General features: G+C 48.1%; 4 protein-coding genes across 4 annotated transcripts; 3 read left to right on the top strand and 1 right to left on the bottom strand.

The window, feature by feature from the left end:
- Positions 1 to 2,823: 2,823 nt before the first annotated feature.
- Positions 2,824 to 3,307, top strand: N7446_012620 (uncharacterized protein; the record flags this gene model as incomplete). Its single annotated transcript, XM_058521362.1, is given in 3 exon segments — positions 2,824 to 2,986; positions 3,004 to 3,229; positions 3,271 to 3,307. 3 exon segments carry the CDS (start codon positions 2,824 to 2,826, stop codon positions 3,305 to 3,307), a joined length of 426 nt encoding a protein of 141 aa, XP_058366728.1.
- A 10,781-nt stretch (positions 3,308 to 14,088) lies between these two features.
- On the top strand, positions 14,089 to 14,328 carry N7446_012619 (kinase-like domain-containing protein; the record flags this gene model as incomplete). The annotated part of the gene is made up of 1 exon (XM_058521361.1): positions 14,089 to 14,328. The coding sequence occupies one exon, from the start codon at positions 14,089 to 14,091 to the stop codon at positions 14,326 to 14,328; it is 240 nt and encodes a 79-aa protein (XP_058366727.1).
- A 242-nt stretch (positions 14,329 to 14,570) lies between these two features.
- On the bottom strand, positions 14,571 to 15,221 carry N7446_012618 (uncharacterized protein; the record flags this gene model as incomplete). Its single annotated transcript, XM_058521360.1, has 2 exons — positions 14,571 to 14,699; positions 14,754 to 15,221. 2 exons carry the CDS (start codon positions 15,219 to 15,221, stop codon positions 14,571 to 14,573), a joined length of 597 nt encoding a protein of 198 aa, XP_058366726.1.
- Positions 15,222 to 15,981: 760 nt separating this feature from the next.
- On the top strand, positions 15,982 to 16,887 carry N7446_012617 (uncharacterized protein; the record flags this gene model as incomplete). Its single annotated transcript, XM_058521359.1, has 2 exons — positions 15,982 to 16,414; positions 16,475 to 16,887. 2 exons carry the CDS (start codon positions 15,982 to 15,984, stop codon positions 16,885 to 16,887), a joined length of 846 nt encoding a protein of 281 aa, XP_058366725.1.
- Positions 16,888 to 23,300: the final 6,413 nt, after the last annotated feature.

The raw sequence follows: 23,300 nt of genomic DNA, 5'->3' as shown, positions 1-23,300 counted from the left end.
TGAGCATAATTGCCTTGTGCTAGTAGCTTTTCTCTTGTGTGCATGATTCTCGGTGAAGAAGTCTGCCAATGTACAAGTTGCGGGCCAAGACACAGCATAATTGAATTCTGATATTGAGAAAGTGCGGCGCATTGTACGATGAGTAGTATAGTTGAGGTAGAACAATCAATTTGAACGGAATCAATGCAGAAACGAAAAAGCCATGATAGATGTTCCAGTGTACCTATCCGAGATGCCGATTTGAAATCACTCTTGGAAAACTCGACTGGCCACTGCTCAATCGCGCCGTCGGCACTTCGGACAGGATAAAATCGTTCCAAAACCGCGTTTTTGGAAAGTCTGGACTGATACACCACATCATATCTATCATTGAAATCCTGCATATCATAAAACAGGTCGCACGGGATCCAGACCAATGAAATGTGAGTGAACCGACCCATATCACTGACCCTGAAGCTTTCGTTCTGAAGATGCTGACATAGAAGTGCTTGGAAGAGCTTTCCCAGGTTATCGTTGAGTGTGTAGTAGGTCGACTGCGTCATCAATGCCGTATAGAGGTGAGCAGTCGGAATCATTTCTGATTCGAGGAAGGGATATTTCTTCGTACACGCCGCCCTGAGTTCCGGGAAAGGCTTCGTGTAGTGGTCATTAGTGTCACACAAGGTAGCAACTAATGATTTTTTGCGTTGCTTTATTTGCATAGAAAACATCCTCACTATGTGAAAAGCCCTGAAGAATTGCTTGTAGATCCATTGTCACTCCGGAGAACATTGCTGGTGGCTCAGGGACCTCTTGGGTCTATATGTGGAGTCATGGATCCAGCTGAATAAACGGAGGCTCAGGAATCAGAGTGGCTTTGATGCTTGTATCAAGCCAGACGGGCACAAGTGTGAGGACATGATGAGAAATACGAAAGACTTCCAGTTTTCCATCACCAAAGCACCCTTGTCGGTTTATCAGCGGTCAGTCACTGCCAAGTCACATTGGAACACCAAAACGAGTACAAGCAGCACCCACTCAAAGCTTTCACCATTTCCAATATATACTGAATATAGCTTTGACAAATACACGGAATGGTAGGTATCTGCAATGGGTTCTTCTGTTTGAATGGACCTTATAACTTTTATTATTGGATCGATATATAAACCCAACGCAGCTGTAACGGAGGTGAACTGCCTGATCTGTACTTCGCGTACATTGATAAAGAGAATTACGGTCAGCTTTCCATTCGTCGCGAGAGGCATCCAGGTATCGGTTAAGCCGACTCCCTTGCATAGCACCTCTTACTCCGTATTCTCAATTTGAAAAATTGAAAATGAAACCACCTCGGGAAGCTGTTTTGCTACTTTCTGGGCCGGGCCAAGAAGTGTAGAGTTTGACCCTGAGGTTTGCCTGATAAGGAAATTGTCCCCAAATCCAAGCGGGTAATTAGAAATACCTTCCCAGTGCTTACGGAAGTCAAATTATGTCCAAGCTGGTGTCTGCAAATGCAACATAAATTAAGGTGTGATCTGAGTTTCGATTGCATCGCTGGCTGGCTTAGTGGGCGAAAAACCACGTAATCAAATAACTGTGAAGAGAAAACCTAAGACTTCCTAGCAACTGTGAAAATAGTAAGCAGTGGATTCTACAGCAAGGGATGCGCATTTGAAAGCTGACTGGGTTATCCCAAAAAAGGAAATCTCGTTGGCACCAAAGCGATTTGCCATTTGGGGTACTCAGAGCCGCGGTTAATCCACCAATGGTAGCGGACCGCTTATGCAGCAAAGTAGTCTAGACCTTTTCATGTCCATTTTCGACCTCTCGCCCTAAGTCGAGCCCCCACGTGATCGCTATTTCTGTAGTCAATTGATGGTTCGTCTTTGGCCTAGCGATGTACGAGTTTTAGCACAATGGGCTGCGTTCAGAGCTAGCTAATTCAAAAGGGAATATCTCAAAAGGTTGAATCCCTTTGGTACCAACGAAGTTTGCCATTTGGGGACAATCCTATGGGGCGGGATGTTGCAATCAATACCAGCAGAGATACATTGATCGCTCTTACCGCCCGAGCTTGGAATAATAGTCAGGGAGGCTCAGAGTTTGCGGGGTATTTCAAGGCGCCGCGGTCGGAAGTGCAAGCTCCAATTCGCCAGTGTCCGGTTATATCTGCTATACCGTAAGATCTAGATATCAAGTCAAGCCTGGTGCTGTTAAAAAATCCCACTCTACAGGGTAACGGCTATCCATTAAACAGCAAGATGTGCTGGAAGAGATTTAAGGCCCCCGACAGGCTTCGTGACTGCAAGGGTAAGTCCCAAGGAAACTGTATCGAATTTGATCCTACCGAAGGCCATGTTAAATAGTGTGTCGATGCTGACACTGTTGTGAACTTGTGATATGAGGCTGGTGCAGATCAGGAAGCATGCCGAACCATGGGAATTAATCCCGAAGTATGTATACGAAGAACCAAGTTGTTTTCCAATCATCTTGACCTTCTCATTGTATATATAGCCTCATGTTTCCCTCTGAATAAACAATCAATCTTCCTTTGAACTACAACAGACACAAGGCGCAGCATTTGCGACCCGGTTACTCCCACTTCATAAGCGCCCAAAAACTCATCGGCACATGCGGAATGAGCCGCATAGACTCTTGGATAGTCAGGGAAACAGTCTGAAGGACGATCGGTGCAGGGAAGCAATGAATCAATGATGGTCTGGACTTAGGAACGGTTGCAGTGGAGTAGTCACGTGATTGACATACTATATTTAAGAATCGGTCCTACGGAGTGCCAACCCCTTGAAGCATGGTCAACTCAATCCAACTGTCTTTCATTCTTTTACCATGTCTTCCCCGTTTCTCGATCTTCAGAGCAATCCTATTTCTAAGGAGAAGGTTCTCGGGAGTGGAAACTCGGCGTTAGTTGTGCTTCAAAATAGTGTGGCCGTGAAAATCCCTCTAAGATGCCTTTGGAGCTCAGACTCCGACATCGAAGGGAATATTCAAAGTCTTATACATGAAAAGACGTTTATTATCGCTTGCAGGGTCTTAAAGATAAACATTCTGTAGGCTTGTCCGTTGTATTGGGGTTTCCAGTGAAACCACGCAACTTGCCTACACGGCTAATGGCGATCTTCGAAATTGCTTTATCAAGTGCTGACCTTCCTACTAGCTTCAACTCACATGTTTCCATGACATGGCTCGCACGCTCGGCTATATCCATGACAGATGTGTACTTGTCGCGGACACCGTGAGTCGAAATTTTCTACTGAATCCCCATTTACTCCTCAGATTCTGCGATTTCTCGGCGGCATCACTCTTCCCATAGAGATTAAATATGGAGACTGTGGATGACAATGGGTTCACTACGCAAATCGACGTTGGCCTCCTTGGAGCAGTCGTGTATGAGGTTGTAACTGGCAACGGGTTTGAAATCGACCTCTTTAAAGATTACTCTCCCACTAACAGCCGAGCGCGTTGGCCAAAGAGAAACCTTTTACCAAGCGCATGCGATATCTCGCTTGTTTGCATTATTGAAGGTTGCTGGAACGGGAAATTTTCGAAGTGCCCGCTGTCTCCTGCAGGCATTGAACACCGTCGATGTACGCTTCTCTTCTTCCGCCGCCCGAACAAATGCCGCTCAATCCTTGCAATATATCAATAATTCTATGTGATGCCTGCCGATCGCGACTATCCTTGGTGCATTGGGCCTGACAATGTTCACTCTGGTGGTTGGAAGAAGGATATTTGTGATGTCACGGGGCTACACGCCAGTTTCTTTCCAAAATCTTTTTTAAAATTTTTATTTCTCCTTTCCCTTTTCAAATACCCTGGCCCTTTCCTATTTTTTTCATGAAGCCCCCGAGCTAGCACATCTGTTTAGTAATGGCTTGCTTGGTATATACTCACGTCAAAATGGCGATGATTCCCAAATTGATTTTGGGTCTACATAATCGCCTACGATCTAAACACTCGATCTCCTGCGAAACTATATACTCCTTGCCAAGATCTGAGTCTTAGGAACAAGTTACTGGTGGAAGTAAGTCCCTTGCCTTGCCCATTGGCCAGATACGCACCCAAAGGGTGGGTCAATCACGTGATAAGATACCCAATGGCGCCAGAACCTTTTACCATTTCTGCCCCTCCCCCTCGTCGCGTTATTATCGACGTCGTCAACGACATAGAAGGGACGCTGCTCCATAATTTGTATTTCCTATGCGTCAAAGGTGTGTGGATCTTCCTCCTACGGTAGGAAGCAATCTTTAGTTGTTAACTCATTAGGCACCCGCTGCCTCAGATCAGTGTCCCCGGATAATTATCAACTCTCGTCAAAATGAATCCGCAGGAACTATCACCCGCCGCCGAAATTATCCGCCTCAAAATAAAGTCAATGATTCCTGAACTGTCAGGTCAAACCGTTGAAAGCAATGCGGAGATTCTCAAAACGGAGGGGAACGGGAACAAAACTTATGGAGGAGACTTACTTGCGGAACAAATTTCGCTTCTTTCGGGACAATTGCCCATACCAGATCCACCAGTATGTGTTCAGATCGTCTTTCACTGAATATGGGATTGATGTTTAGTAGAACTGGGGTTGGCGTTTGCTATACTTCGCAGTCCCCACAACGGTAGGGAATAAACGAAAGAGAGGAATTTTTGTTCCACTTTCTGAGAAGACACTACGTGAAATAACGCCGCAAGAAGGGAAACCACAAGACGGAACACTGCAGGAAGGGTTTTATGTTGAAACTACGACTGACCCAGAGGTGAATTCGCAAACGGCAGCTATATTTTTTGTACCTAGGTGATATCATATCAACTCTTCCCGTTCTCCCACCCCTCCGCCCCCATAGCAAAAGAACAGCACAGCTATAGAGGAAACGGGATGGTTTTATATTGAGAATAAGTGCGCGATGGTTTCTGAATGTGCTATATCGTACAGCATTAAGAAATGTGCGGATTCATGAGAGGGGCGATCTTGGACGGTGGATACTGCTAAGTGTTCACATATTCAATTTCTAGATAACTACTCGGCCTTCTTCCCGCCCGAGACTGGGCGCAATGGGTATTGACTATCTATGAGCTTGCGGGCGCTCCGGATCGGTCGCTCTGCGATCAGCCAGGCTCTGCTGCTTGACAGCGGTCTTGTTTTCTGGCGGTTTGTCAGGGTTGACAGTAAGTTCAGCGCATGTGTCTCAGTCTCACCACGTGGCCGAATATGTGCCGCGTGAACAGGTTCGGTGAGTTTCCCGTGAGAATGTGCCGGTTAGCAAGCACCAGCACTTTCCTGACTCGGAGACTTAAAACTTCCCTTCCCCATCAAAATTGTTGGCTGTAAGAGATTTGAAAGCCGCGGCAACAAAGCGCTTGAGAGACGCAAAGTCGACGACGCTCAGGAGAGGGGAAGTCAATCCTCTATAAGCGTCGACGGCGATGATATCCCGTACGAAAATAACCAAAACGTTTCTTGGGCTTCAAGGGGTGTAACTGAATTACGTGTCCGGTTTGTTCGGCGGGAACGATGCACAAGAAATACATTCAAAGTAAATGAACAGCAACAGTGAGCAGAAGCTCGTAACATTTGGGAAGAGAAAAAGCGAAAGGACCAAATAAATCAGTAGAACTCGTGATAAATAAGTAATATAAGTACGAAGAACCCTGGTACAGAGCAGAGAAGGGGCACGGCCAAGAGATGCCGTAGAAGCCTGACAGGTCATGCCATCCATCAGGCTAATAACAACAACAACAACAACAACAAAGGTGCTTAGACCTCACATCGCAAAGACAGGTGTAAAAGGGCTATGAGGATGATCTTGGACATACATGTTCTCGGTCTCCGTTATCATTGGCGCTATAAAGCGATTCCGTTTCGACGTCTGGCTCTCCACTGGATCTGAAGCTTGAACACGTAGAGTTGATGGAAACATATGGTGCAAATTGTCCATTTCCAAGTCATTCCTTTGAGGTTGTTGGCTATTTGACGAGATAAAGACTTGTGGCGAGTGAGTTGGCCGGACCATGTCGTGGGCATCGGTACTAGCCATATCGATCGAAACTTGTCCGTGAATTGGACCATAGCCTTGCACGGGTTGTGGTGGCTGGAACCCATGGTTCATTCCATTGGCCGATGCAAAAGCTTGCGGTGGCAGTATTGGCTGGATCATGTCGTGGACATCGGTACTAGCCATATCGATCGAAGCTTGTCCGTGAATTGGACCATAGCCTTGCACGGTTGTGGTGGCTGAAACCTATGGTTCAGCCTATTTGACGATGCAGAATCTTGCGGCGGTATCAATGGCTGGATCATGTCATGGACATCGCTACTAGCCATATTAATCGAGGCTTGTTCATGAAGAGATGATTCGAGGTCCTGCACCGGCAGAACAGGTTCGAGCGTATCGTGCACATCAACGGTCTCCCCCACGTCAGATGAAATTTCTCCATTGTGCGAGCCAGTACCGCTCATAGGGATTCTGGCATTATCAAATGAACGGATTGTTGGCTCCCGTAGCCTGCTCTGGGCAACGGTCGATGAGGTCGCGGCTGAACCATGGATTGTGTGGAGAAGAGATCGAGGGTCAGGAGAGATATCCTCAATTGTGCCGAAAATCTGCGATGGCTCGCCATTTGCTGAACCCGTTGGCAAGACTCTCCCAGGGGGTTGCCGTTCTATTTGAAAAAATCGCGTATTTTGCAGAGTTCTCCCTCGATATCTTCCTTGTCCTTTGAAGAATCTTATTAGCTAAGAACTCGGCAGCGCTTTTGTAATTTTCTCTCACTTGAAAATGGTTCCAGCGATTGTTGTCCTTCAAGCCATGCCGTAAGCTTTCTCCAAAGAACATCAAAAACATCGGCCGCAAGTTTATCCAAACTTGCCCTGCCCTGCACATCCAATATACCTCTCTTCTTGATTCTTTCGACGTCCTGATCCCCAAACAGTCTTATGCTTTGCAATGGTCAGTGCTTGTCCGGGGTTGGGAAAGTTTGAACCAGATAACGAACAACTCATCATGACAGTCTATTGGTAAGCAGAAGAGATTGCCGAAGTGTGCGTTGTCGTTTTTTGAAGAGCCTCCAATACTTCGACAGAAGGCATCAATCTTTGCACCTTGATCTGCCCACCGAACAAAGTTAGATTTGACGCTAAATGAGTCACTTGAAACCAGCTCAGCGTTCAGTATTATCCTCGTCACTTCGTCAACATCGTCTGAGCGCAAATAAGGTAGGCATAACTCCCCCTTCAGCCGGTGGAATACAACTTTCAAAAAGCGGGCACGAATAAGATCAATACCTTCTCGACGTTCCAATTTCTCAAGACATAGATAGGCTCCAGCGATGGGTGAGTCCTCCAGGTCTAGATTGATCTTTTCATCTAGAAAGAACGAAGATGCCTTTTCAAGCCATTTCGGTACATTGGCCATCAAAGTCTCTGAAACTGCTATCTTTTGTGCGCTCAATTTCCCATGCGACTGTTTTCGGCCCTCTGTCTGCCGCCGTCTGCCGATGCTTCTTCTGGTACTATCTGGGATATGTGCCCAAACCTCCCGAAGGGATTTCATGAACTGTTACTTTTTAGCTTGTCCGGGACACCCGCACGAGATGCGTACCTTTTTGTCAGAAAGGAGGTTAGCGATATTAATCCTCCCAGAATTTTCAGCATTGAGGCAGGCTCTAGAAAAGGTGTCCGCTACCACTTTACTCTCGGATAGGCCCATGTTGGGCAAAATACAAATCGAGGATGAGGCTTTTCATGTTACGGAGGAACCGCAGAATAGGGGGAGGAGCAGTCACGGGATTGATCACATGTATAGGATTTCTGAGTACTAATATCTATCGGGCAATGATTCGCGGCGCCTATTGGTGTATTAGGATTCGTGCTGTTCAGCACAAGCCGCTACGGACAAGCATGGGCGTGACGCAAACCCTTGGCACACGTCCCAGTCAGGGCTGGAAGGAAGTTGCTGATCGCATTGCTGGGACCGGTGTGTTGCCAAGACGGTGGTGGAGCTAAACAAAACAAAGCGGAGATTGAGCCTTGATGATTGGGTGTCGGATCGCACGCAGGATCTCCGTACGCGCTAGTACTGAGGGATTGGCGCCTAGCACTTTTAGACTAAAGTTATCACTGTCCAGCTACACGCCACCCGCGCATTCTAGCTGTGCTCAAGTCAACACCATTTCGTAAGCCCATATTACTGCGAGCCGTGTAATACTGAATCTGCCTTGAGGTTTGAGACGCTCCTATGCGCGAGTGAAAACACAGTCGGGTCATGGGGTACCTAGCCTTGGCCCACTTTATTTGCACCGAATCGGTGCATAGCTTGTGGGAACTTGCTTAGCACCTTTGCATCGGTCATTTCGTTGGGTATGGCTTCATTACGGGGTTCGATGCTCTTCTTTCGGTAAGATTAGTTCCTTTGAGTTAGAGCATCGCTACCAGCGTACCTCAGACACTGCGCACCAAGTGAGATTCTTTATTACATGTCAAAACTGAATTGGTGTCAAATTAACTATGGGAAATACTATTTTAACTAATACCCGAGGTCACTATGAGTGAAGTAGCCGCTGATTGATTTTCGGATTTTTTAATGTATGAGTTCTCATTGTCAGTCGATTATCCAGCAAGCACCGGTCGCACCGGATTGGGAATCCTTCAACTTCCTTCCGACATGGCGATGGTAATTATTGGGCATTGATTATTGCTTTGATGAACCGTCGTTCTCGGCGTATCGCTTGATTATGTTCTGAAATTGCTGTCTGTGCTGAGACTAAACTACTAAATGAATCAGTAAGCGCGCTCTTAGACACGGGAGGGATGATAGGCTAGGAGCTGTGCTTGAGTTCGGGTGCCTGTCCTAATTGAGGCCTGTTGAGGCCATGCGTTCGTTGAACTACCGTTGTTTGTCCTTGGTTGATGGCACCTAGGACCGGTGAAGTTTTAAAAGCTGGTCAAGATACAGGGCAAAGAATACCTCACAATTCGAATGAAATGCGCCTCAAAGTGGGAGCCGTATTTGTTGTTCTGTAAATTATCATTTCCTGAATTTGCCACTCGACTAAGCCATGTACATAATCCATCTCAGACTTAAAAGTGAAAAAGTGGCGTTGAAGCAACCAGTCTACGCTATAGTACATAAATACTGTAGGGAGTTTTAGGACGGCGTGATTGCGTCTTGCCCAGCTGAGCCTGCGAGGCCCTCCATGGCCTGCTGAGTGGGCCCCGGGGCCAGGGGCCCTTTGAAGCTCCCAAGGTCGCAGATACTGTGGTGACTCGCTATTGTACTGATATGAACTAATAGTAGCATAGTTCTCTTTTATCTTGAACGTAACTAGAGTCAGTATTTTTGTTTCGCCTTGCGCGGTAATTCTCTACAGATAGCAGGGGCTTTATCTCAGTGGTCCAGCGTTTGCCCTCCAATTGGTGCCCAGAAAGACGCCGTCCCATTACTGCCTCCAGAAATCAGAGGGAAACTAAATCCACTAGGCCTGATAGGTCTGATATCAATTTCCTTGGGATTGATGTCTTTCATTGCTGAAGGCTAGGAAAAGTGAGCTTTCCCTTGTTATGCGCACTCTCTGTCTCTGTCCGTATAAACAGCGAATAGATAGATATTCATAGCCCTATCTAGATACAAACATGCACATCTTCATCATCATTATCAAGAATCGGTCATGTTCCTGTTGACGGTTGCATCGGTGCTAGGAACTCATCTCTTGACCCTGGGAGTTCTCTTGCTCCCAGGGGGCCCTGAATCGTTTCTGGGAGCAAAGAAACTGCTTCTAGAAGTGTCAGGGATATACATGGAGATGATCTGCGCGGGACCCACATGGTGTATATGAGTTTCCCCTGAACGCGAGGAAGCTACCTTTCTTTTGCTTCCTCGCGCTACGTCTTGTATCTAGAGTCGACTATAGTTAGCTTTTTTTAATATTGATTACTCATCTGGAAGACTGTCCTCATCTACGGATACGTGAGACCTTCACACTCCTAGAAATGCTTTGAGGATCCTAGAGTCAAGTTAAGAAGCACAAGAGTTTGTCAGTCTCTCGCCAGTCCCCGAGTTGTGTTTTTTCTGCCAACAATCCCGTCTTCATGCGACACGGCCCCACTGAGATGAATCCATATCTGTATTTCTTTGGCCACCGCGGTTAGGTATGACGAGAAAAAAAAAATTATTATCTACCGGCACTATTTCGAGCTAAGGCAATTTTGAAATAGGTGAGGCAGTCAATAGCTGGCCTTCATATCAGGTTATGTGACCTCATTTCCTTGAAATCCTTCTCATACATTGCTCCTGTCACGTGATTACACGGAACGGAACTAGACCTCGCCAAACGCGGGTTTGGGGCGGGTTGTCGCTTTCTCCTACCCGCCCACGGGTAACCCGCGCGGGTTTTGGCCTTCATGAACCCGCCCGTGGGTTCTTGGCGGGTACCCGTGGGTTACCCATATAACCCACCAAAATGCATAATAAGTGAACAAAAGTGTATTAGTCAGTAGTGGTAATATTGGTAATTTAATTTTGTCACAACTTTATATGGGAGATACCGTCTCATGAAATGCCTCACCACCTCAATAATATATAATATATATATGTACAGGCAATTGTCCAGCCAGAGCGCGCTCTCCGAACACTCTTGCATCCCAGCGTTGGCACTAAGAACATCCATCGACCCTTATTGATATCAAGCCTCTCGAGGACACTTTTAAACTATAATATCCAGAAAAATGATTGACCAGCCAGTGAAGAAGCATCCTCGCCATCGTTTTACTGTCGCACGGGTTTTGGGTACCCGTGGGTTTAGGGTACCCGCGGGTTGACGCGACCCACTATCTCATACGAAAAACCACCGCGACGCGTTGGAAAAAAAAATCACTCTGATCCCACGAAAATTCCAATTCTTGGAACTCCAACGAGGTTGAGCTGTGAACATCGAATCTCCAAAAGCCATGTCCTCGCGGTCAATTCATCGGTCTTTGAGCCCCTTGCTCTCCATTGAGCCATCATCGGATGTTTCCATGGACTCGGACTTCCAGTCCTCGGTACGATACTCTCAAAATCGCAGATTAATTCAACAACTCAGAGACGCAAGCACATACTAACCAGTTAGCCTTTCACTGGCTCCCGACGTAGCGTCGATACTCCCGCTCAACAACCTCCAACGATACTTCGACGCGTCGGACCGGACCGCAGAAAGAACTGGATATTGTACGAGCCTGAACATTCCAGCAGTTTTTTGACTTGGTGGCAAAAAACAGAATATGGTCAAGTGCTGAATGGCGACGGACGGTCTAAAATAAAGTGGTCGATGGAGTCACATTACGCTGAAGTTTGGAAGCATTTCGACCAAGTTGCGGGCATTGAAACTGGCATTCCCAAAGTGATCTGTAGGGCTTGCTTGACCCTACTTGATCATCCACAGCACAAAAAGCACGGCACAAGCGCAATGGGAAAGCACCAGAGATCCAAGTCCTGTCGAAAGGGCCAGAAAAGAACATGCCATCAAGCTCTCGTGTCAAACTCAATCCAGAAAGCCTTCTTGGGAGTACCATCCGGTCCGAACAAGTTCACCACATCGCAGTTCGAGGAGCGGCTGCTGAGGACCATTGCTTGTCTTCGTCTGCCCTTCCAGACCGTTGAAAACCCTGAATTTCAAGCACTCCTCAAGTTCACCCACCTCGGACCGGGAGAGCTGGAAATGCCTTCAGCAAAAACCTTGCGGCGACGCCTGCGTGACGCTGTAAGAGGACAACAGGAATCACAGTTGCGAGATCTACCCGAAGACGCCAAAGTTTCACTTGCATTAGATTGTTGGACTAGTCCCTTCCAGCAAGCATTCATGGCAATTACAGTCTACTTCATCGATAGAGATTGGAACTACCGCGAGCTGCTTCTTGGGTTTGAGCCTTTGCATGGACCTCACACGGGAGTCAATTTGAGCGACGTGCTCCTCCAGCTGCTCAGAGAAAGACAGCTATTGGATCGTATCTTCAGCGTTACCACGGATAATGCAACAAATAATGAAACCCTCATCCGAGCGCTGCAAGAATCACTCATTTCTAGTGGCGCCATCGGCTCGAGAGAATCCATTGTCCGTGTTCCATGCATGGCCCATGTGATTCAGCTTTGCCTCAAGCAGCTGTTGGGGCATATCAGAGCTGCTCCCAAGAATAAAGAAGTGAGAAGTTTTTGGTCCGATTCACAAGCTCTTTGTCTCAGGGACTCAGTGGACCATGGCGAGGTGGCGCATACTCTAGCAAAGGCGAGTCCGTTGATTTCGGACCAGTCATATTTGGACATTGCTGACGGTGTCTCTTCCACAGATTCGGTCCCTTGCAGTTTTTGTCAACGCCAGCCCCCAGCGGCGAGATGCATTCCTGTGCCTCCAATCTGGTGGAATGCGACTTTTCCCGTTGCATGATGTTCAGACCCGCTGGAATTCCACCTTCTTGATGCTTCGACGAGCGCGCCGACTAAGGAATACCATCGACAAATACTGCCGAGACCATGACTATTCACAATTTAAAATCACTGACATTGAATGGCGGCAAATTGACTATCTTGTTCACTTGACGAAGCCGTTCTTTCAGTTCACCATGGCCCTGATGAAGACAAAAGACGTGACAATTCACAGCGTCTTCCTCGTGTACAGGAAGCTACTGGAACACATTGAACGCTCAAATCGAAAATTGAGAAAAAAGACGACCCCCTGGAAGAAGGACATGTATGGAGCGCTGCTTGTCGCGAAGCAGAAGCTGAGAGAATACTACGAAAAGACGTATCGTGATCACGGCTTCCTCTATGGCACGGGGACCCTACTTGCTCCCCAATACAAGCTTTGCGCTTTTGACGACGCAGAGTACTCGCAGTGCCACAGTGAAACTTCCAAAAATACTGTGAATACCTCAGGACATGTTTCTCGCAATATCAGCAACGGAATCCTGAGATGCTCTTCCGTACCGTGCATCGCCCTTCCTTGCAAGCCTCGGAGTTAGATCGGCTTCTTGGGCCGTCACAAGACGCACAAGTCAACGAAGGGTTCGAGCATGACGAGGTCGATCGATATCTTCGCGAGGGTAAGTATTATCGGGCCGCTGAAGCTTGATGACAGACTAATTCCTCGTAGCAACTGTCTCAATTCCGCCCCGCGCATATTGGAAGGAGAACGAGCGTAAATTTCCAGTCCTGTCGCGACTGGCTCGCGATTTGCTCTCGGTCCCTGCTACGGGCGCAGGAGTGGAAAGGCTATTCAACAGCGCACGGGATATCTGCCATTACCGCCGCGGATCCCTCAACGAGGCAACCATTCAAGACTTGATGATGTATATGTGCTCGGAAAGATTCACTTTGGAGAGCCGGCAATTGAGTCTTCTGGAAAGTCCAGCAGTTGAGAGGGAGGGCCAGGAAGCCCTCGAAGAAGATGAGGCGTTAAAGGAGACTGAAGACGATATTGCTCCTATCAGCGATGTCGAGGAGAACGATCCAATTGAGGATTCCGAAACAGGTCTCGCCGTCGAAGGGGTAAGTGGAGTAGAAAGCACAGCCTCAGAAGAACCTCCAGCCCATGATCAAGTGCAAGATGCGGCGATGGCTGAAGTGGCCGAAGATGAGGACGACGATGGAGATTTGCTCCCACCTCCAGTCACACGCCTCGGCGGTAGGTCCCACAAGAGATCATCCGGTAGGGTAACAGTACCTTCAAGCCGGCTGCAGGGTTACGAGCTGTATTAGTCTATGAATTAAGCTTAATCTGTTTTATTCCTCAAATTTATGTACTCCAAGAGTTTAGACCATACTTATACCAGAGCCATACCTTAGTATAAATCAAAGATACGGCATTATTTTATGCTAGCTGACAAATCACTCTTTTTTGGCTATCGCGGGTTATATGGGTACCCATTTGGGTCGCGGGTCGGGTTCTCAAAATGAAGACCCGCCCACGGGTCTGCTGACTAAGACCCGACCCGTCCCGTGGGGCGGGTTTTCGTGGGCGGGTTTGGGTTGTGGGCGGGTTTTGGCGAGGTCTAAACGGAACACATCCGGCGTTCACGCCCCCTTCCCAGGGCGTTTCCTTGTCAATTTCTCCGAACAATCACGATAACCTACTATGACACGCTGCTTCAAAAAGGTTGCCAGCCTAGACTACCTTCCAATACTACTAGTCTCATCTCGTCCTTCACTTCCAGTTTACCAATCCCTTTTCCGTCCTCGAAAGCTCGACTCAGGACCTTTCACCCGGTTGGGCACCACAATGGCCGAGAACTATCGCATCGAGTACAACTGGATCAAGGGTGTGGAGACACTCGAAGGTTACCAGCCTGGGGTACCATCCCATCATGATTGGTGACGTGCTACATGACCGTTATCATATTGTAGACAAACTTGGTTTTGGGAGCTATTCGACTGTTTGGCTTGCCCGAGATACTCATCTGAGCCGATATGTTGCTGTCAAGGTCAACATAGCCGACTCGAATCCGCGCGAGATGATGTCCATTCAAGAGTAAGAAAAAGAGAGAAGAAGCATGGTGTCTAGATACATGCACGCGATGATCCAGCCGTCAAACCCCTCCAACCTCTCGTTCCCAATGTTTACTGCTCAATCGCGTGAAGATAGATGGCAACTTCCCGGCTGAAAATATGATCCTTGAGGAGTTGGTCGGCAGATTCAACAATCCATGTCTGACAGTTCTTCTGGGTGATTTTCCTGCTGGGTGTGGCCTGAAATTGTTAGTCATCATATAAGACAGATTTCTCGCAATTTATAGAACTCACCGCGCTACTGGTTGTATTCAGAGACTTCCCCGGAACTTTCACTTTATAAGCACTGGTCTCGAAGGGACAGACAGGCACATTTTCGATTTTTCGTTCGCCGTTGTTGAGCATAGCCTTCTCATCAAAGTACTTCCCATCGACCCATTGCAGCGGGACTCTCATGGTTGGACGATTGGGGGTTTTTTGCAAGTCATGGCTGCGCTTGATTTCGAATACAAACCCATTCCTCACATCACCGGTCGCGTGTATCATAACGCCAATGTCCGGACTGGTGTGTGAGCGTACCCAGTACCCCCAGTGATCTTTGAAGGGCGAGCCGTTATAGATCAACAGCTCGACCATAAAGGCACCGATGGGTCCTGTCGGGGCCACCAGCGGCGGCTTAGAGGCCAGAGAAGTGGGGGCCATGACGGCCGGCGGAGGTGGAGGAGGTGGTGGGGCGACAATAGTTATAGGTGGGGAAGGCATGGTGATAAGGCAGCTCTTTCGATAGATGTTATGGTACAAGAATGTTCCTCAATTCTGTGTGCGGATTGACGAGAAATTTAGAATGCAGAGTTTATAGCCTCTCGATCCGATGGAAAGGGCCGTTTAAGTATTATTACTTACGTGTCTGTAAGTTACTTGCTAAGGATAGATGTGGTGCATACTTAATCCCACGTTTCATCTCTTCATTCCTCCATTTGGCGGTCGCAGACGCGCGCGACGAAATGAATATCCTATTGATTGGATGGCGATGAAAGCAATTTCCGATTACAATGCCAGGGGTCATAGTGTAGTACTACGTTGTGACTTGCTGTAGCGCCGCCCAGGAACTGCCCTCGATTTTCATTGGTACTCAGGCTCTATACTGTACTAGTCCCAGGAGCTGGCGCTCACTGAAACTGATGAATAAAGGAAAAGGGAAAAAAGAATGTTTCGCACCATTTTAGATGACGAGCTATTTTTGGAAATCACTCCTGCATTTGATGAACCAAATCTAATTCTGGCTCCGTCAAATAGTTTTCCTTCCTAGCGTTACAAGCAGCGGTTCGTTTATGTTAATCGCCGTACCTCTGGTTCGTGGTCACTTGACTTCATTAGTCATCGAGCGATCCCATTCCTCGAATCGCTGCCCGTCACGACTATTCTTTTCCCAGCCTGACTGTCACGTTCCTCAATATCTCATCTCGACCCCTGATACTTCGAAATCAAGCAATGGGTTAGAACCCCATTCACCCGTCGTAACATGAATATCTTTCCCGAGTCTAGCTTTTTCAAAGAGAGACGAGCCTCTGCACTCCCTGCGCCAGTTGAAATAAGAGCCATCAACAAAAATTCTGGCAATCTTTACGGCACAAATTTCAACCGTCCCCCTCCTGTCAAGATACCGTCTCTTGGACTGGTGGTTAAGTACGGAGCCGACGTGACCGTGATTGAGGCTCAAACTCAAATGAGAATACGCGAGCAACTACAAGGACAGGTACCTACTCCTGAGATTTTTGGATGGACCGAAGATGAAGGACAGGTCTTTATCTACATGTCCTTGATTGAGGGTGAAACTTTGCAAGAGAGATGGAGAGGCATGGATGAAGCTGAGAGACGGGCCGTCTGCGAACAACTTCAATATATTGTGAAAACATGGAGGGCCTTAACGCAGGACAAGCAGGACTGTTATATCGGTACGTGCATTCCCTCGGATTTAATACATAAACAACCTTAATCTGAAATATACTCTACAGGCAGTTTCGGTAAGCAACCACTGAGTGAGGCATTCCTCGATGCCCACCCAGAACTTGCAGGTCCATTTCAAGGTGTGAACGCCATCCAACTGTTTCAAGATGCTTGTGGGATTGAGATCGACAGCAAAGTGCCTATCGTCTTCACTCACAGCGATTTTGCCCCTCCCAACATCCTTCTATCGCCTGGGTCGAATCCACAAGTAGCAGCGATCATTGACTGGGGTCAGGCTGGGTGGTATCCTGCGTACTGGGAATATTGTAAAGCACGACGAGTGAGAGTGGATCCAGAGTACTTTGATGATGCTCTTCAAGAAGAATGGCACATGAAATATCTGCCGATGATCCTGGATCCTATGGATGATGAGAAATACTACCACCCTTGGCTTTGGTTTGTGTTATCTAAGGGCATCTAAATAGAAGTGGGCTTTGTGAGTCAAAGCGACCGTGATTGCTGCTCTTAAATCATGTGCGTCAAGCGTTTTCAATGGGTTCTCCGGGTTTGCACCGAACCTGCCAGCTGCCCAAGCGCGCAGCCCCCACCCTTCCCTTCTCCAGCTTCGCAATAACTCACCAGCGTTATAATAGATAATTTTCTATGCCAACCTTTGGAAGTATGCAAGTTGCTTATGAAATATTAGACAGTCAATTTTACTGCGTGTGCAGTGTTTATTATCCTATGAGAGATCATTCTTTAAAAATCTCAGGATAGACATTTTTTGGCAGAGCGCCAGAGGCACCGTGCACGTCCAATTCGCTACTGGTTGACCAAACATTGTGCCTTCTTGACTTGTTACAATGTAGCCTAGTGGTCAATCCCAAGCAACCGCGATCCTTGGCAGTGATAAGATCCAGATGTGGCTGTCCATGGTGACTATTCATGCGCGTGTCACTGCAGCTTTTGGTCGCTCGATATTCTATAAGCTCTTTCTCACATCGTAGAAATATTGGTATCTCTGACGACGAATCTCAACTGTAGTCCCCTGTTCTGCATACCGCATGCTGCGCCCGCAGATCTCTATTCCTTTGATTCTTGGGCGATTTCATCGATAGTCAAATTGGGTTGAGGGCCATTGGCAGTATCGGTGCAAAGATGAAGCTTCGCAAAGCCTGGTGGATGGTTACGGCGTGTATTATTGAATGGAAAAGGGTACGTAGTGCCTGTAGGAATGCTCTCCAGATAAACATATAAATGACGGATACTGCCGGAATGGGTCTTCCATTTTCCGAGAATATTTCAAGATCGACTGTCCACTCTGACAATCTAGTCATAGATGCTTTGCTGCGTTGTTGTCAATCCTACAACTCGGAAAGGTTATACTAGCGTGAGTAAGCTATGAAAATTCTCATCGTGAGGCAAAGATCAAATAAATCCCTAGCTTGCCATCAAATACATCCAACTCGCTATGGGCTGGATTAGGATTATCGGGACCCAGAAAATTCGAAATCCTACCCACCATTGGCGAAAGCATCAATAGCTTCCTGAGTGCATTCGTGGCAGCGGCGAAATAATCGCGCGACGTCCAATCTATCATTTGGCCAAGAGCAGTGAACTTCCTTCCTCTTTCGTTTTTCCATCTGCGCAACTCATTTCTCTTGCTGGACCCGTGACAGGAAATTGATAATCTTCACAAAGTCAGTAACTTAGATAGTTTCATCCAAGGCTATCTTAGATCCCTCACCTGCCAATGCTCAACGTAGTTCATTAACTCAGCGTAGCGACCATACAGTATACAATCTTGCGTCTTGTACTGTGCTCTTCGGTGCTTAACGTTCCATTTTTATGAATCAAGACGGAAGGTTTTCACCGCCGCTCTAACCCCATCGATATTTTTTGGGCGCTGGGATTACCGCGGGTGAAAGCAGAAATTTGCGTGTCAATTTGATTAGTCGATACGCGTCCCTCAACTTGGCGAAGAAAGACCAGTAGTCCTTTAGATACCAAAGCAACTCTGCGCTTCTCCCGTCTTCTCAATTTCAGGCTAGGATGGAACGTTATAACTCTCTAGGGTATGCATACCATGTCTTGCCCCGGGTTCCGACTCTCCCAAACTTCCTGAGGTCATGTTTCTTGCTATAATTAGTGCCTCCGAAGACATGAGGAAGGTTGAAAGCCTCTGATACTATATAATCAAAGGGATGGGAAATGTGAGGATATGTATGTAATGAGGAATATCCTTCTCATTCTCCGTGAAGTCTCCCTGGGAGTTAGTAGTGCGAGTTCTGGGGGCTAAATCAACGCGTTGAATCGTATTATTAACGAGCGTCATCCAGATAAGCCTGTACAATCAGTATATAGCTTCTATCTGATGACCCTGCAGAGTCGAACTTAGCCGATATCCAAATTCACAGAACTATGAGGCATTGAGTCCTCTCATCAATTCTTTGCTGTCACAACCATCACAGCGCAATCCGCTCTGACTCACTTTTACTTTTTTTAACCCCTCGGCTTTCACTTCGAAGGACGTATAGTGGCAAATGGTGCTACGAAAGGGTGAAATCCAGTGTTGTTGAAGCTAGAGGTGTAACACAAATTGCTTTGGGGTTTCTCTTTACAGCTGCAGCTGAGCTGCAGAATTTCGATTGCGAAGCGAGGATATCTAGACCGGCCGCACGTGGCCACCATGAGACTTTCGAACTCTCAATGTAACAAGGCGCTCGTCTTAATATCCGATCATCACTACTACGAAACCGGGTACATTCATGGTGACGGCTCTATTAGAGCTAGGAGCACACGCCTTGACCCTGGGGGTTCTCTTGCTCCCGGAAGCCTCTGAAACGTTTTTGGGAGCAAAGAAGCAGCTTCTAGGAGCCACCTACCCCCAGGAAACTCGATGTAGCATCTGAGGTCTAGTATCTCGACCCCAAGGAATCAAAGCCGCGTTCCTGTTGACGACTTGTTGATTCCTGGGGCGATGATTTGGCCTCTTGGGGGATCCAACGACGCAGAGTTGTGCGAAGGATTGGTGAAGGTGTTTTGTGAGGGCTTTCGACGATCTCGGAAGGGAAGCTATTGACTCTAGGACCATAAAGTAAGCTCCCAGGGGCTCCACAACTCCCAGGTCAAGCCAATGTATTCCCAGAGCCAGTTCCGTATTCAGTCAAGAACGTAAGGCGAAGATCCCAGGGGTAGATCTCGTTTTCCTAGAATTAGAAACAGCCCCAGGATCTCAAGAGTATTTCCTAGGGGATAAACAGCTCCTAGAAATGCTTTTGAGGTTCCCAGGGCCAACATATTGGTTCCCAGAGTAACTTAACAAGCACGAGAGTTTGTCAGTCTCTTGCCTTTGGCTTTTCTGCCAACAATCCCCGCCTTCACGCGACACGGCTCCACTGAGATGAATCCTCTGTTTCTTTGGTCATCGCCGTTAGGTATCATGAAAACAGAACTTTTATCTACCACTATAGTTTCGAGCTCAGACATTTTTGGAATCACCGAAGCAGTCAATAGCTACTGGCTATGGTGTATTGGTGTCCAGCACTTACGAGATGAAACGGTCGCGTTGTACTTCGGAGTTTAACCATCGGTATTTCATTTCTTGCTAATTTGCTTCAAAATTGTATATCACGGCTATAACGGCTGTAACCTGTGATCACCTACGCTGAGTGGAATTCAGTCGTGCCGACCGGCGAAGCGGTGCAGAAGTAGAAGGTTCTCGCGGTAGATGAGTTCCTGCTAGTCTGGCTGAGCGACGGGGCCCACCAGTGGGAGATGGATCGCTTGCCGTGTGGACGGAATGTGTCTCGGCATCCGACGGAGGGATTCGGAAGGGGCGAATGATGGCATCTAGGGCTCCTTCGTTTCGGCTGCGGTCATCAGTATCTTGGTCGTCTCAGAAATAAGGTCATCCACACTTACCACACACAGCATGACGTGCCAAACCCTGTATCTCGCTTTTCCAACCATTCTTCGGCGCATGACAGATGACAGAGCGATGTGCACTGACCGCAGTGCAAGATCACGCTCTCGTCCGCATGGTCTTCATCCTCGGTCTGGCAGAACACACAGTAGATGCTGTCGACGTGGATGCTGTCGACCTCTTCACTCGAGGTGAGACTCTGGAGCGTCAAGTCTTGGACGCCCGCCCGGATATTAGTTGCCGATGAGAGGATGGCTGGTCGGGTCGGCGAAACGCGCCATGGAACATTGTTCGTCCGCAGCGTTGCAGAAGTCACAAATGGATTGAATGGCTGCACTGGCTCGGGGTTGGTTGACAGGGGCACCGGTGGTGGTGATGACCGGGTGTTGTCTGATGCAGGGCGTCGCCTGGAGGCTGACGATGTCTGACGCTGGCCCCGATGTACAATGACTGACGGAGAAGCCATTCTGGAGCCATGTGGTACTCGCGCCTGGTTGCGGACGGCGGCTTCATACCACTGCTGGCCAACTTGGTCGGCCTGCCGTTGTCGGTGCCATCTCGCGCAGAGGAAGTCTCTGGCGACATCACAGAGCTTCGACTGCAACGATGACAGGTCAAATGGCTCTCTGGCGAGAGAGGTCAACTTTTGATGGCCGATCTTGGTGTCTTCAACTTTGATCGAGTTTTTGCACGGCTCGCCTTTTTTCGTCGTCCCGCAACAAGAGCCAGGACCGCCATTGGGGCTGACCTCTATCTCACAAACAAGAAACGGATTCCAAGGCAGCATGGTAGTTATTGAGGTGGTCGTCAAAGGCAGAAAATGCTTCGGATTGTGGTGGTGTTGGGCAATCACTGCAGTGTTCTCTCGCCAGCTTTATATGCCATCGCCGTGGGCTCCTTACCTACATGGCTGCGTGGCTGGCATGGAACACTTCCTTGAAACAGTCGGTACGTGGAAGAATGCATTCACACGCAGTATGCGCCGTATACAGCCGGTCAGTGGCCTGCATGAAGGGATATCATTCCTGACCACTGCTGCAATCAGCTGCACTTTTGACTATCCATCGCGGTGACCACGCATTAGCGAACAGACTGACTACTGCGGTGAGCAGCAAAGTCGACAAATGCTACGTTAGGTTCTGGGTTGCTTATGAATTTCGAAGTGCGTGATAGGTTGTGATTTGTTCTTATGGCGCTAGATGCAAGATGCGGGTACGTAGAGATAGATTCAGTTCTCATGCCATCGACACACTACCAGGAATAGTTTTGGCGTTCCCAGGAGCTAGACCCCACAGATTCTCCAACTACGCGCCTGAACATTGTTGTCAAGGCTTTGATGCTGCCGTGTGATTGCTACGCACCTCTCAGCGGAGTGACAGACTACACTCCTAGCTGACCACGGAATTTAGCTGAGGTGAGTATATAAAGGCCTCCCATATCCTACTTTCACATCTCTCACCTCACCCCTATCTACATTTCGTTTGCTCCATCCGCTGTCCAATCATGGTCCGTTCAATTCGTTCTTACGGGGTTTACCGATGAGCTAATACGTTACAGCCAAACATCAGAGACCTGCCCAACGAGCTTTTGCTGTGGATTGTGTCGTATTTGGACGGTAGTGCATTATTTGCCCTCGCAAAATCATGCAAAGACCTCGATTTTAGACTGCAGCCCAGCATCTGGAAATACAATATCAAATTTCAGAACAGCAATCTGTTGCACCTGGCCGTCAAATACGACAACGTTGGTCTTGCGGAGGTTTTGCTCCGGCACAACGCCAACATCAATGCATTTTACCGAGGCAAAACTCCTTTAATGAGGGCGCTGAAATTCTCTTCCGCTGCTGTGCGTGACCTCTTGCTCAATCGTCGAGATCTAGACATCAACATTCAAAATCAAGCGCGGGAGAGCGCCCTGTGGTATGCCATCCACTACGGAACTTTTTCCACCGTCAAGCGCGTTCTAGAACAACCCAACGTCCAGGTGGACATCAAGCACAAACACGGCCGAACGGCGCTCCACCTAGCAGTCTTCGCAGGCCGAATAGGGCTCGTGCATCTGCTACTTTCTAGAGGCAGCGACCCCGATCTACAGGATGATTCGGGCCACTCGCCATGGGACTGGGCATGTCGCTTCAATAGACCCGTGATGGAAATGATTTTTTCAAACGATCCGATGGCCGAGGTGTTTCTTGGTACCCAATCATCACAGGAGGCTGAGCTACCTCTTCACCATGCAGTATCCTATGGGTCGGTAGATGTTGTCAAACGGCTTCTCGGACAAAAGGGCCTGAATTTGGACATCCAGAACCGGAATGGCTATACGCCGCTCCATCTCGCCATTCAAAGCGATCGCCTAGAAATGGTCAATTTGCTCCTAAGTCACCCCCGTGCCAACGTGAACTGCAAAGACAAAAATGGCAATACGCCACTTTGGCTGTCGACTTACTCGTCATGCGACGAGATAACCGAAAGGCTGTTGGCTGAGAAAGACATCAACGTCAATTTTGTTGGAGGCCGCGGGAGTTTCGAGACGCTGTCTACATCTCTCCACCACGCCGCGGCCAGGTTGGATACCGTGCTCCTACGACGGCTGCTTGCGGTGCCAGGGATCAGTCTGAATCTCTGTGTTGGAGGCCACTCTCCATTCTCCGTGGCCGCATATCACGGACGCATGAACACGGTTGCTTGTCTGTTAAGTGTGCAGGGCGTGGAGATCAATGGAATGGATGTAATAGATCCGCCCATTTGTCTAGCGGTTGCACATGGCCATCTCGATGTGGTAAGACTCTTGGTGCAGCAAGACGCACGTCTTAACATCAATGAAAGCACGATCGCAACTCACGACACTGCTCTCTGCATTGCCGCCGCTTGTGGTGAATTGGAGATGGTTCAGGCACTACTAAGCCATAATCGGATTGATGTGAACCTCAGGAATCAATGTTCTGAGGATCCATTGATGTTGGCGGT

This window comes from Penicillium canescens (assembly GCF_028828765.1).
Source record: "Penicillium canescens strain IBT 15451 chromosome Unknown utg000010l_segment0_segment0, whole genome shotgun sequence".
Lineage (NCBI taxonomy): Eukaryota > Fungi > Ascomycota > Eurotiomycetes > Eurotiales > Aspergillaceae > Penicillium > Penicillium canescens.
The sequence above is the reverse complement of the archived record's forward strand: the minus strand, read 5'-3'. Positions and strand labels throughout refer to the sequence as shown.